The 13439-nt window shown below is 39.0% G+C and overlaps 1 protein-coding gene across 3 annotated transcripts in view; it reads left to right on the top strand.

Moving 5' to 3' along the window:
• Positions 1 to 13439, top strand: part of LOC136857544 (thyroid receptor-interacting protein 11) — a 533154-nt gene that overhangs the window by 518502 nt on the left and 1213 nt on the right. For all 3 annotated transcript variants that reach the window (XM_067136282.2, XM_067136281.2, XM_067136283.2), the window contains 4 exons: positions 1554 to 1635; positions 4874 to 5078; positions 6248 to 6358; positions 11590 to 13439. The exon at positions 11590 to 13439 is cut by the window's right edge and continues 1213 nt beyond it. In XM_067136282.2, coding sequence (XP_066992383.2) covers positions 1554 to 1635; positions 4874 to 5078; positions 6248 to 6358; positions 11590 to 11721 — 530 coding nt within the window. In that variant the 3' untranslated portion in view covers positions 11722 to 13439. The remainder of the gene's footprint in view (positions 1 to 1553; positions 1636 to 4873; positions 5079 to 6247; positions 6359 to 11589) is intronic.

Here is a 13439-nt window from a genome sequence, read left to right as displayed (position 1 = left end):
AATTGCTTTTTTGAATCCTGTAACTTTTTTTCCTGTGATGCAACTAAACTTCACTCACAGTGAAATTCTCCTTCCAATTTTTTTTCAAAGTAAGTACCTATTCTTTGATAATGGGGCCAGACAGTTGAGTTCTTTTTCTTCTTTCCTGCAAAAACCACACCCACAAACCATGATCTAATAGTTTAGATTTAGGGTTTTTCAATATTTTAAGATTTCTAAGTCTTTCTTCGTTAAAAAAACTGTCATTGTACGAGTTTCTAGTTTTTCCTATTGTTCCTCCAGTGTTTAATTGTAACAATGCACATACCAATTTCATTTGAAATGTTTTTGTAGGGACTTATCTTTGTCTAATCTTTCAAGCACTTTGAACTTCTCTTCTAAATTTGGTGTAACACTTTCTGGTTGCCATAATGTGACAAATATACAAACTGAAAGCAAATTTTTACTATGGAACACAAAAACTGTTCACCTTCTCATGAAACACTGGTTTAATGATAAACACACCTACATTTTCATACCAATCCTCACATGTGGTTTAGAGGCATACACCGAGCTCGATAGCTGCAGTCGCTTAAGTGCGGCCAGTATCCAGTAATCGTGAGATAGTGAGTTCGAACCCCACTGTCGGCAGCCCTGAAGATGGTTTTCCGTGGTTTCCCATTTTCACACCAGGCAAATGTATCTTAATTAAGGCCACGGCCGCTTTACTCCCATTCCTAGGCCTTTCCTATCCCATCATCGCCATGAGACATATCTGTGTCGGTGCGACGTAAAGCAAATAGCAAAAGAAAAAAAAAAAATAGAGGCATGCACTCTACTAAAAAATGACTGAAGCGGAATTCAGGCAACAGAAATGAGATTCATTAGAACTATGAATCAAACTACTCGAAAGGACAAAATCAGGTATGAAGTACTGAAAATTGGAAGGTAGCTTGTACTGAGGTTCTTATTACCAGTGTAATAAGGAAGTGCAGGCTTCAGTGGTGTGGGCACCTGCCAAACAACAGTACTTTGACCTTACTGTCCAAGGAAAAAAGAAACCAAGGGGAAGGCCAAAGAAATGCTGGATAAAGACAGCAAAACCAGACGTAGAGGGGGCAAGTTTTTAGATGGGAAGATGTCTTAGAACAGAAAATATCTGAAGACAGGAGGAAATGGCAAACACTTGTACAACGCACTTGGTAAACTGGAGTTGGAAAATTACGATGATGATGACGACGACGACAATGACGACAACTTACCTCCTGTGTGCTGTTTATTTGGAAGTTGTAATATAGCTCGGTATGGAATGATAAGTTGAATTTTGGCTGTGATATAATTTATAAAGAAAGACCCCCTGATTTTTCTCTTTCTTATTTAGTATATTCCTTAAAAAGAAAACCTGTACTTTGTATCTTCCTAATTCTATATTTTTAGGTACGATAGTTCCCTTGGAAGTGAAGTTCCAGATGTCATGTTATTTATTGTCATTGAAGTACATTGCTTGCAGTATGTATAATTGTTTCAATTTCATTGACCTCTAATTTATTTTTGATATTTTCTTTATTTTACAGTGAGTAAGCTGAATACCAAATTGGCTAGTTGTGAGGACAAGCTTAAAACAGCCAATGTTAAACTAGAAGGCTTAATAGAAAAGTAAGTAATTGCTATTCATATCTACTAATGGAGAAGTGGGATTATGATCATTATTGTGGGAATCCCATTACTTTAATTTGTACTTGTCTGCACATTGAAACGTTAAGAAATGTTAAAATATGTAGCATTATCATACCAGTGTATCATTTTGTTGCACATGAAATGTCAGATATGTTGTGAAATGTCAAACAATGGAACCTCAGTGATAATGAACTTCAATTTATCAAATTAGGCACCATTAAATGCAATATGCTCCTCTAATGGGGATACAGGTGCATTCATGCCTGTTTCTAGGAAGTCTCTCTGGACATTAGAAATTTTTCACCAAGCTCAGTAGCTGCACTCGCTTAAGTGCAGCCAGTATCCAGTATTCTGGAGATAGTGAGTTCAAACCCCACTATCAGCAGTCCTGAAGATGGTTTCCGTGGTTTCCCATTTTCACCCCAGGCAAATTCTGGGGCTGTACCTTAATTAAGGCCACAGCCACTTCCATCCCACTCCTAACCATTCCCTAACCCACCGTCACCACATAAAACCTATCTGTGTCATTGTGATGTAAAACAAATCTCAAAGATACTTACAGTAACTGCATCATTACAGAACCATTTCCTCATCAATAAATTTAAAAAAATGATATACAGTAGGTGAGGTCTGGTGAGTGTAGTGGATGATTTGTTATAGTGGAAGCCATTTATTTTAAGTTTTGACTCTGTCAGTTTTTAAACTCTGTCTGTTTGTAACTGTTAAGTTCTTCTGTTTGTTGAAATGAATGAATAACAAAAATTTAGAAAATACCTTTAAAAAATAATATTTTTTAAAATTATTCTTTGTTTGTTTTTTTGTTTGGAAAACCCAAACAGCGATATGCCGAATTATTACACCACTACCACCACCACACCACCACCACCACCACCACCACCACTATCACTATTTTTTTTTTTTGCACTAACTGTAGCACTGTTTGCTTTGTGAGAGGGGGTTTATTTAATTCCTCTTGAAAATGTTCTTGCATAATCCTCACACTTGGTCCACTAATCGACCACTTCCGTACATTTTCTGTTGCATGTTTTATTCAGCTGTGTGCAGTACTTATCAACATTGATGGTTTAACTGCATTCCTAATAGGAATAGTGAATAATACCTACTGCACTCTTTATCATTCTGCAATGAAGATTCAGTTTTGGCATTTGTTTTGGGGCCTCGTCAGCATCTAGCTATTGAGCAAATATGGAATGATTGTTGTACCTACAATGTCAGTTTTTAGTTGCTTGTCACTAATCTACTAAAAAATGTATCATTTCTTTTCCAGAAGAAAGTACAAACTTCCAATCGTGCTGTGAATCAGAGTTCAAATAATTCCATGTGTTCATGCAGGAATATTTAAACTTTACTACACAATAATCTGGCACCTGCTTATTTTTACCCACCACTTTTCCCACACCCAGGTGTAATTGTGGGTGTGACACACATGGAGTTGGCTCTGTTTTAAGTCAGGATGACCTTCACGATGCCAACCGTATGTGGAGGGATGAATTCACTATTGTGTGTTTCATTGGTGGTTGGTAGTTTGGTGTGTTGTGTGTTAAGGCGAACGCAAATGCCCAGCCCCCAAGTCAGAGAAATTAACCAGATGCAGTTAAAATCCCTGATCCAGCTGCAGGTCAAACCATGGACTTTCTGAACTGAAGTTCTCGATGCTGACCATTCAGCCAATGAGCTGGCTGGACTTTGGTACATCTTACAAGGTTTTTTAATATGAAAATCAGTTCATCCCAAAATCCCAGATTTTCCACGTGTAATATCTTGATGCCTGTGAAGATTCCACTTTTGATCTGAATGTGCAGAGTTTTCTAAATCGAGAAATTACCAGAAACTCTCAATCTCTTGCTAGGAGATGGTTGAGAAGTCTGATAATTTCATCATTTATGGGTTGATTGTATATATCACAGCAGATACTTGCTTCTTATGCCATCATGGTTGTAGGATTAAATGCTGTCACAGTTATTAGGTATTTGCTGTAATAATGAATGTGAGATACTTGTATCACATTAAAGAACCTTTTTCAGAGCAAATTTATGGTGCACCAGCATTTCTTATATTTCTTCTGCTTCTACATCTTCACACATTTACTATAGACATTATACATATTATTTTCTTGTAGATTTGCTAAAATATTGATATGTTCAGTAAGGTACATTGCCAGCTAAAGGAAATGTAATACTTGGATATTTTAAAATAATATGAACTTAATATACCCAAATTTGTTATATAATACAATAAATCATCATCCTTTTCTTTCACCACTGTCCGGCTCTATGACCAAATGATTACTATGCTGGCCTTTGGTCACAGGGGTCCCGGGTTTGATTCTCGGCCGGGTCGGGAAATTTAACAATCATTGGTTAATTCCGCTGGCACGGGTGCTGGATGTATGTGTCCTCTTCATCATCATTTCATCCTCATCACGATGCGCAGGTCGCCTGCGGGTGTCAAATAAAAATCTGCACCTGGCGAGCCAACCATGTCCTCGAGCACTCCTGGCACTAAAAGCCATACGCCATCATTTCTTCCATTGCCCTTCTCACACCTTGATAGGGTCATGGGTGCAAACTTATCACACCTTGGAGGAGATAACAAGGAGTGGTTGAACCGAAGGCAGAAATATTGACCATTTCAGCCATGAAGCCAGACATAAATTATAATAATCAACATAAAAATGAATAAAAATTAAATTATAATCAATGTTATTGTAAAATACATTTCAGAAACTTAATTTTTCTTAAGTGTTATGCTTTGATTTATTGGCTGGCAGTGTATGTTTCTCTTTTTATAATAAATTTTTGTGAATCGAACTGCTTATTTTAACAATTTTTTGAATTCACCTTATTTTTCAATAAATACAACTCTATAGTAATGAAATGTAATGAAACTATTACTTTTCTAAATTTTATTATTGTAATTAAACTGTCAAAAGTTCAAACAAGCCTGTCAAAATGATGACTGCTGGTCACAGTCAGAATGTTGATTCATCCTGGGCAGGTTCACTGACTGTCACCTTCTGAGTTATGTTTTATGTTTTGTTGAAACTTACTATTAAAGCTGTTTTCTTAATACAGTAGTACACTAGTTATTTATCTAATAGGTAGAATAATTGTATTAAATAATATCAGAAATTAATTTGCATAGAAGTGGAGTTTGTCCATGTTCTGTAGTGACTACAGGTTATCTTTCCTTACAGGAACTTAATAAAAAATCTCCTTATTGGCTACTTCATGGCTCCTAATGCCCACCGTCCTAAGGCATTACATGTAGTGGCAACTGTACTGAACTTCAGTCATGAAGAACGTGAGAAAATTGGCTTGGATGGTACTGGTTCAGGTGGAGGAGGTTGGCTGAATAAGTTGTTATATCCTGGAGGCCCAGCTGATACGAGCAATACTCAGGTAAATATCATATCAGCTCCCTACCTGTGCAAGGTCTTGTAGTGTGTCGTAATTAGATTTTAGGCTTTAAATAAATTTACATATAAATTTATATAATGTGGGAGAAAAAAAAAAAAAAAATTAATGGTTTGGAAATACGTCATTCCAACTGAATAGCTCAACCTCTTAGAAATGGAGTTGAGGGTGAAATGGTTTGAAGCAAGTTTCAAAAAACAGGCTCACATCACAACACGTGCTCTCCTTCCTCTTCTCATTTTTTGTGCAAACTAAAATAGGACTTCATGGTTGGTTTTCAGAATATCCCCATCAACATAAAAATCTCAAGAATTATCCAGCTCCATGGCTAAATGGTTAGCGTGCTGGTCTTTGATCTCAGGGGCCTTGGGTTCAATTTCTAGCAGGGTTGGGAATTTTACCATCATTGATTAATTCCGCTGGCATGGGGACTGGGTGTATGTGTCGTCTTCATCATCATTTCATCCTCATCACAATGTGCAGGTCACCTACGGGTGTCAAATCAAAAGGCCTGCACCTGGCGAGCCGAACATGTACTTGGACATTCCTGGCACTAAGAGCCATATGCCATTTCATTTTTTCTAAGAATTAAGTAAATTTCTTCCCCACTGACATCCTTTCACTGATTCATTTGGGACCATCTAATCAAAGGTCTGCTCTCCTTTTTGTGTACCGATTTGTCTCTCTCATGCTAATGTCTACCAATTCTTCATAAAAAAATAACATAAAACACTCAAAGACATTTTAGTTGGACCACATTCACCCCATAAAAGGGATTTTTGTACGCGCATATTGTGAATCATTGGGTGTCCATGATCAGTCAAGTTGTTCGTCACTACTACACTATTCATAAGATAACTGCTTTCTGGGCTCTGCATAATCATCCTCACTAATGTGATCATCATCACTTGAATCAGTCTCATCACTACTTTCAATTAAGATCTTCACCAAACTTGACTCAGACAAGGGTAAACTTCGTGACGTGTCTGCCATGCCAGTTAAATCTGCACAATGTATTTATCAAGTTATACCTATTTGATTGTAAAATTTTTATCTCTGTAAATATGTTTGCTTGTGATGTGAAGCAACAAGGTCATTAAATGAATAAATTAATAAATGAATAACAGGAGTGATATAAAATACTTCTTTTTCAGTCGCTCTCAGAAGCCTTCGTACGATTTCTGGAGAAAGAATCTATGCCTCAGCCCAACCTCCGACTTTTGCCAGACAGACAAGAGACTGCTGATAAACCAGGGAGCCCAGCTGTATGTATAGAATTATTCATTAATTATTTTGAACATTCTCTACACAGTGAATGAACATTATCTGTACAATTTTTAACATTATTAGGGTATTATTATTTATTTTCCACAAATTGTAGACACAATTCAGGGATGATGAATGGAGAAAGGCATTGCCCCACATACACAAATGTGCCTCCATGCCTACTTAAAATTACAATATTAAAATATACAATTATATTCTACAGAATGTGCTTTTATACACTTACCATATTTACATAGACAAATTATTTACACTGACTGACGGAGCAAATGCAACACCAAGGAGGAGTGGTTCGAAAGGGATGAAAGTTGGGGAAAAAACAGAGTCGGCACGGAAGAATAATTGATGTTTATTTCAAACCGATATGCAGGTTACACAATGCGCACGGCATCGACTCAGTAGGATGTAGGACCACCGCGAGCGGCGATGCACGCAGAAACACGTCGAGGTACAGAGTCAATAAGAGTGCAGATGGTGTCCTGAGGGATGGTTCTCCATTCTCTGTCAACCATTTGCCACAGTTGGTCGTCCGTACGAGGCTGGGGTAAAGTTTGCAAACGGCGTCCAATGAGATCCCACACGTGTTCGATTGGTGAGAGATCCGGAGAGTACGCTGGCCACGGAAGCATCTGTACACCTCGTAGAGCCTGTTGGGAGATGCGAGCAGTGTGTGGGCGGGCATTATCCTGCTGAAACAGAGCATTGGGCAGCCCCTGAAGGAACGGGAGTGCCACCGGCCGCAGCACATGCTGCACGTAGCGGTGGGCATTTAAGGTGCCTTGAATACGCACTAGAGGTGACGTGGAATCATACGCAATAGCGCCCCAAACCATGATGCCGCGTTGTCTAGCGGTAGGGCGCTCCACAGTTACTGCCGGATTTGACCTTTCTCCACGCCGACGCCACACTCGTCTGCGGTGACTAACACTGACAGAACAGAAGCGTGACTCATCGGAGAACACGACGTTCCACCATTCCCTCATCCAAGTCGCTCTAGCTCGGCACCATGCCAGGCGTGTACGTCTATGCTGTGGAGTCAATGGTAGTCTTCTGAGCGGACGCCGGGAGTGCAGGCCTCCTTCAACCAATCGACGGGAAATTGTTCTGGTCGATATTGGAACAGCCAGGGTGTCTTGCACATGCTGAAGAATGGCGGTTGACGTGGCGTGCGGGGCTGCCACCGCTTGGCGGCGGATGCGCCGATCCTCGCGTGCTGACGTCACTCGGGCTGCGCCTGGACCCCTCGCACGTGCCACATGTCCCTGCGCCAACCATCTTCGCCACAGGCGCTGCACCGTGGACACATCCCTATGGGTATCGGCTGCGATTTGACGAAGCGACCAACCTGCCCTTCTTAGCCCGATCACCATACCCCTCGTAAAGTTGTCTGTCTGCTGGAAATGCCTCCGTTGACGGCGGCCTGGCATTCTTAGCTATACACGTGTCCTGTGACACACGACAACACGTTCTACAATGACTGTCGGCTGAGAAATCACGGTACGAAGTGGGCCATTCGCCAACGCCGTGTCCCATTTATCGTTCGCTACGTGCGCAGAACAGCGGCGCATTTCACATCATGAGCATACCTCAGTGACGTCAGTCTACCCTGCAATTGGCATAAAGTTCTGACCACTCCTTGGTGTTGCATTTGCTCTGTCAGTCAGTGTACATAATATTTACAAGACCTGTTCAACATTCAAGTAATTTGACTCTCTCTCTCTCTCTCTCTCTCTCTCTCACTCTCTTGAATCTCCACATGTATTTCAGCTAGGCCAGCTCATTCATACCCATGCAGTCTCACTCACTCGAGATCACATAAACTTTCATCCATCCTCCCACGCATTATGTATGTGCAGAAGGTTTTGTTATACATTCTTTTTACCTCTTTACAAAAATTTTCAGTAGGTAGTTCTTTTGTCTCTGGTGAGAGTTCATTCCACAGCCGAGCAGAACGAATAAAGAAGCCAGTTTGATATGATGCTGTTCTTGCAAATGGAGGGAAAAGGGACACACCTCGACCTCTTTGAGCATAACGGTAGTTCAGCTGTAAGCGGACGTGAGGGAGTTTTTCAAAAAAGCAATATCTATTTGTTTACAGAGAGTTGTTATGGGATCCAGTTGTGTATAGTAATACTTCATCATGTAGTGGCAGTATTCTTAGATCTTTTGAACACAGTTTAGTATCAGTAATATTTTACTTCATTTTCCCATATCATTGGGTTGATCCTTGATAACTTTTGTTTTTGTTTTACTGTCTGTCGTAGCCATAACTGAAATTTTTTACTGTATTGAAGTGTACACATAATTGAGTCCTACCCTGCCATTTTATACTTTTTTGTAAATGTTCTTGTAAGCAACTTTAAACCAAGAACTCACTCTACCAACAAGTTTCACTTTAGCTTGATTGTCAAAGTAAATGTCTTTAATTGCTTGATCCCATAATCCTTCTGTATGGTCAATATTCACCATGATACCTTGTTGCACACCTTCTATAGAGCTAGAGAAACATAAGTGTAACTCTCCATTTCTTTCCTAACTGTTTAACTTTTCTTGAAATGTAGGGTGGTAAGGCAGTTATGATGGAAAAATGCTTGAGAGTGCTATTAGGGCTATACAGGCAGGGAAGAAATCATACAGGAAAGCATCAGAGCTGTACCCTCATTCCTAATTCAATTCTAGAAAATAAGTAACACCTCAAGAAATTTGGCAAGTTTTGTGTACAGAAGAAATGCAGGGTATCCTAAGAGCTGCACACTGGGACTTTTCTTCCACAGCATGGGATATTGGGTGTTGTGTTAAATGTGGGAGAAATGAAAGAAGATTGAACAAAAATCTTCCAATTTTAGATTGGTCACTATCGTTTTTCAAAAAGTATTGTGAACTCTGTCAGACTCGGTGAAAACATAACGAGGTGCCACATCCAAATATGTAAATCAACTATAGTGCAATACTTTACCTACATCCTACTATCGAAAATCTTCCACCATCCAGCATCATAAATGTGAGACCAACATGTTTTCATTATTTATATGTTCATATTTCTCTTCTTTAATCTTTTCGCTTGGGCATTCTTTGACTCACTATGTGGAGTAATAATTTTTGTCAGGGATAGTTGTGGAGTACCCTCATTAAATACTTTATTTTGTAAAAACCGCTTCAGATATCTGTTTCAGATTTTGGAACAAGATAAAATACACTATAATTATATTAAAATGATACAATGAGATTATCTAATTACACACAGGAACTACGCAGTTCAGAATGATACATCAAGAAGCATCCAAAATGGCACAAGGTAATTTAATATGATTTGTACAAAGACAGACTGAAGTTTTTTTTGTTTGTTACAATTCGCTTTATGTTGCACCAGCACAGATAGGTCTTATGGTGAACATGGAATGAGAAAGAGTGAGGAGGTGGGGAAGAAGCAACCGTGGCCTTAATTGAGGTACAGTCCCAGCATTTGCCTGGTGTGAAAATTGGGCACCACAGAAAGCCATCTTCAGGGCTGCTGACAGTGGAGTTCGAATGTCTGATGCACGTGTTCATGAACCCTCACAGTCAGTCCAAAGTGAGGTGGGGCTCGATGTCACTTTGGACGAAGGACAAGTGGGATGTGTTCCAGGAACGTACCTCTCTGTACACCACTGTGTACACTGCTGCTGTTAAGAATGGAAGGTCGTTAAACAATTTGGATTACAGTGAAACCTCAGAATGTGAGTAACCTGGTATACGAGTGTTTTGCAAGACGAGCAAACATTTTAATAAAATTGTAACTTGATAATCGAGTGAGGTTCCGCAATACGAGCGTCACGTGTGCCTACGTTTTCCCCTCCCCTGTTTGTTTGTTGAATGGATGAACGAGGTCATTGGTCCTGTAGTGAAGAAATACCTGTCAGTAAATAATCTGCCACTCAAAGTCTTGCTGGTTATAGTCAATGCTCCTGCTCATCCTTCAGGCCTTGAGGGCTTGAGGACGACTTACTGGAGGAATTCAAGTTCTTTAAGGTTAAGTTCCTTCCTCCCATCACTACTCTACTACTCCAGCCTATGGATCAGCAAATCATTTCGAACTTCAAGAAACTATACACAAAAGCACTATTTGAGTAATGCTTCGAAGTGACCGAAGAAACAAACCTTACCCTCCGAGAGTTTGAGAGAAATCATTTCCCCTTTGTGAACTGCCTGAAGATCATCGATAAAGCTAGGGATGGAATCACCAGAGAATTCTCACTTCCGCTTGGGAAAAGCTGTGGCCTCACTGTGTTCTTGGACGTGACTTTGAGGGGATTGTTGGTGACAATGAGCCGCCGATTGTCGATGAAATTGTGTACTTAGGGAAGACTATGGGGCTGGAGGTGAATGATGTGGACGTTCAAGAGCTGGTGGATGAACATAGCCAGGAACTGACCACCAACGAACTAATGGACCTGCATCGCGAACAACAGGAGGAGGTTATGGAGATCTCGTCCGGGGAAGAGAAGGAGGAAAAGTCAATGGAATCTCTCACTTCAACTGAGATTCGGGAGAAGTGTAAAATGTGGGAAATGGTGCAAAATTTTGTAGAAAAACACCACTCGAATAAGGCTGTAGCAGTGCGAGCGATGAATCAGTTCAATGACAATGCAATGTCACATTTTCGTGATATCTTCAAAAAGAGGCAAATGCAACAGTCATTGGACAGGTTCCCCATTTAAGTTGCTCGAAAAGAAAACAATTCCATTAAGCCAACAGATAGCAGTGACTCCGTTCATGAAATTCGTGCTACACAGTAACTCTTCTCTTGTCATCTCTTGTCTCCCTCACACCAACAATGATTCTATTGTAAGGAAAAGTGCACTTTAATTTTGTTATATTTTGTTTTAGAAGTGGTATGCGAATACATTTTTTTGTGTTGTGGACGAATCATCCGTGTTTCAATTGTTTCTTATGGGAAAACTTGCTTTGATATACGAGCGCTTTGGATTACAAGCATGTTGCCGGAACGAATTATGCTCGCAATCCAAGGTTCCACTGTATTAATAACTTTTGACTCGAATGTTTCCAGACTACGGTTCCTCATCTCAAATTGATCCATTTGCCATCCTCCATCATCCCTGAAGGTTTTTAACATCATCACAGATACATCCTATATAATTATTGTGTAAACATTTTTGAGATAATATTATTCACATCTGCTTATTAACTCTTTACTTTTTTTGCTTTGTTTTAGCCTTCTCGAAGTTCCTCCACACTCGGCTCTCGTCGTTCTTCAGTGCATACAGCTGATTACCTGCTTCCTACTTTCATGCCAGAGGCTGATGCCAGCACGAGTATATTAAAATCTATTTTAAAAGATTCTTAACATTATGTTGATGCCACGTTGATATTAAAACTGTGATTTTCTTAAGAGGGGGGAGGGGGGGATAGTTGATATTTTATTTTGCATTACATTGTGTATTTTAAATTCTAAGGGCCAAATTGTAGCACATCAAACCACCTATACAACTAACACTATTGTGAAAATTTGAAGTATTTCTCTAAAATAATTTCTCCGCAAGATTTTAAATTGTAAATAATAGAAGAGGAAATAATTCCACAGTAAATTACTGTAATTGTAAAGTTCTTTAATTGGAGAAATCTTTTTGCTCAGTAGCACTAGATCTTTTTTAGTACAAAATGATGTGTAAATTAAGTTTATTATTAAGCGTAGAAGCATATAAAAACAAATATGCAAGACAGGAAGTGGTTTCACTGGGAAAAGGTTTAGAAGAGTGAATTACATGTACATCAGGCTGTTTGGCCGGAATTTGTAGCTACTAGAGGTTAAGTGGTATTTTGCTGGGATGTATTGTCCATATAAATATAATTTGTTCTTTTCTGGTGCTCTATGGAGTCTGTTGATGAGTTTTGTAGCCGGGCTGAGTAGCTTTGATGCTAGAGTACTGGTCTTCTGAGCTTGAGTCGTTGTTGTTGTAGTTGTTGTTGTTATTATTATTATTATTATTATTATTATTATTATTATTATTATTATTATTATTATTATTATTATTATTATTATTATTATTATTATTTATTTCTTTTTTGTTGTTGTTGTATTCAAACTTTATTTATGTATGTGTGTGAGATATCCCATAGTTAGCGTTACTACAAGCCAAACAAATTAGAAACAGGTTAGAAGGGATTCAACAGCTGTTTTGCTTTTTATTTATTTTTTATTGGTTATTAGCAGTGATGGGTTAAGTGCATGGAAAGATTAATTACATGGATTACACTTACCTGAGAAATATTCTACTCAGTTACTTCTTAGAACACCAGACTTAAGGAAATCACTGAACTTTTTTCTTCTCTTGGGGCTTGAATGGTATCATATTTTGCAAAGTAAAAGATATTACTTCATATTGGGCCTTTTGGCAGAGAGATATGAAGTGGCTGTCATTACAAAATTATTATTTTTTCCATTTTATTTACAAAATAATTAGTTCCGTTCTTGAAATTCTCTTCGTTCAGCTTTAACTTCTTGGGGGAAAATGCAACCTTAGCATTTGCTGAAAAGACATTCTGCAGGGGCATTCGAGAGAATGCATTATGTTATTGCTGATATAAGTAAGTATCGGTACTTTTGTTTGATATTCGCAGTATTGGTATCAATACTGTTTTTCGATAATGTTGTGATATTGAAAGAAAACCAGAAGAATCAGTATTGATTCCAGTTACATAAAACCCTTAATAATTTTAGTAGAGATCTTCATTTTGAACAGAGTGACTCCTGATATAGTTCTCTCAATTTCCCCGGTAACAACTGGCGACTCAAACGTTAAGCAGTACCACCCCCTTGACAGTAGCCAGATTTATGACTATCTACAGTCCCCTCTGTTATGACCAGTAGCAGATGGTTCTTGACCAATAACAAGCTTGCTTTGACAGTGACAGTCCACGTGAAGTACTTCAGAAGAGTGCTAGTCCTGAAGCTGGCTCGTTTGTCAGGTTTCCAGTGTTGCACAGCTGCATACAGTTCTGTCCAGTCTCACTGCTCGCTTTCAGAGGCTAAGTAGTTGAAACGGAGAGTTTGACAACGCTGTG

The sequence above is a fragment of the Anabrus simplex genome, chromosome 1 (assembly GCF_040414725.1).
Source record: "Anabrus simplex isolate iqAnaSimp1 chromosome 1, ASM4041472v1, whole genome shotgun sequence".
In the NCBI taxonomy this organism is placed as follows: domain Eukaryota; kingdom Metazoa; phylum Arthropoda; class Insecta; order Orthoptera; family Tettigoniidae; genus Anabrus; species Anabrus simplex.
Note: the sequence above shows the minus strand (reverse complement) of the source record. Positions and strands in the feature narration are given on the sequence as shown.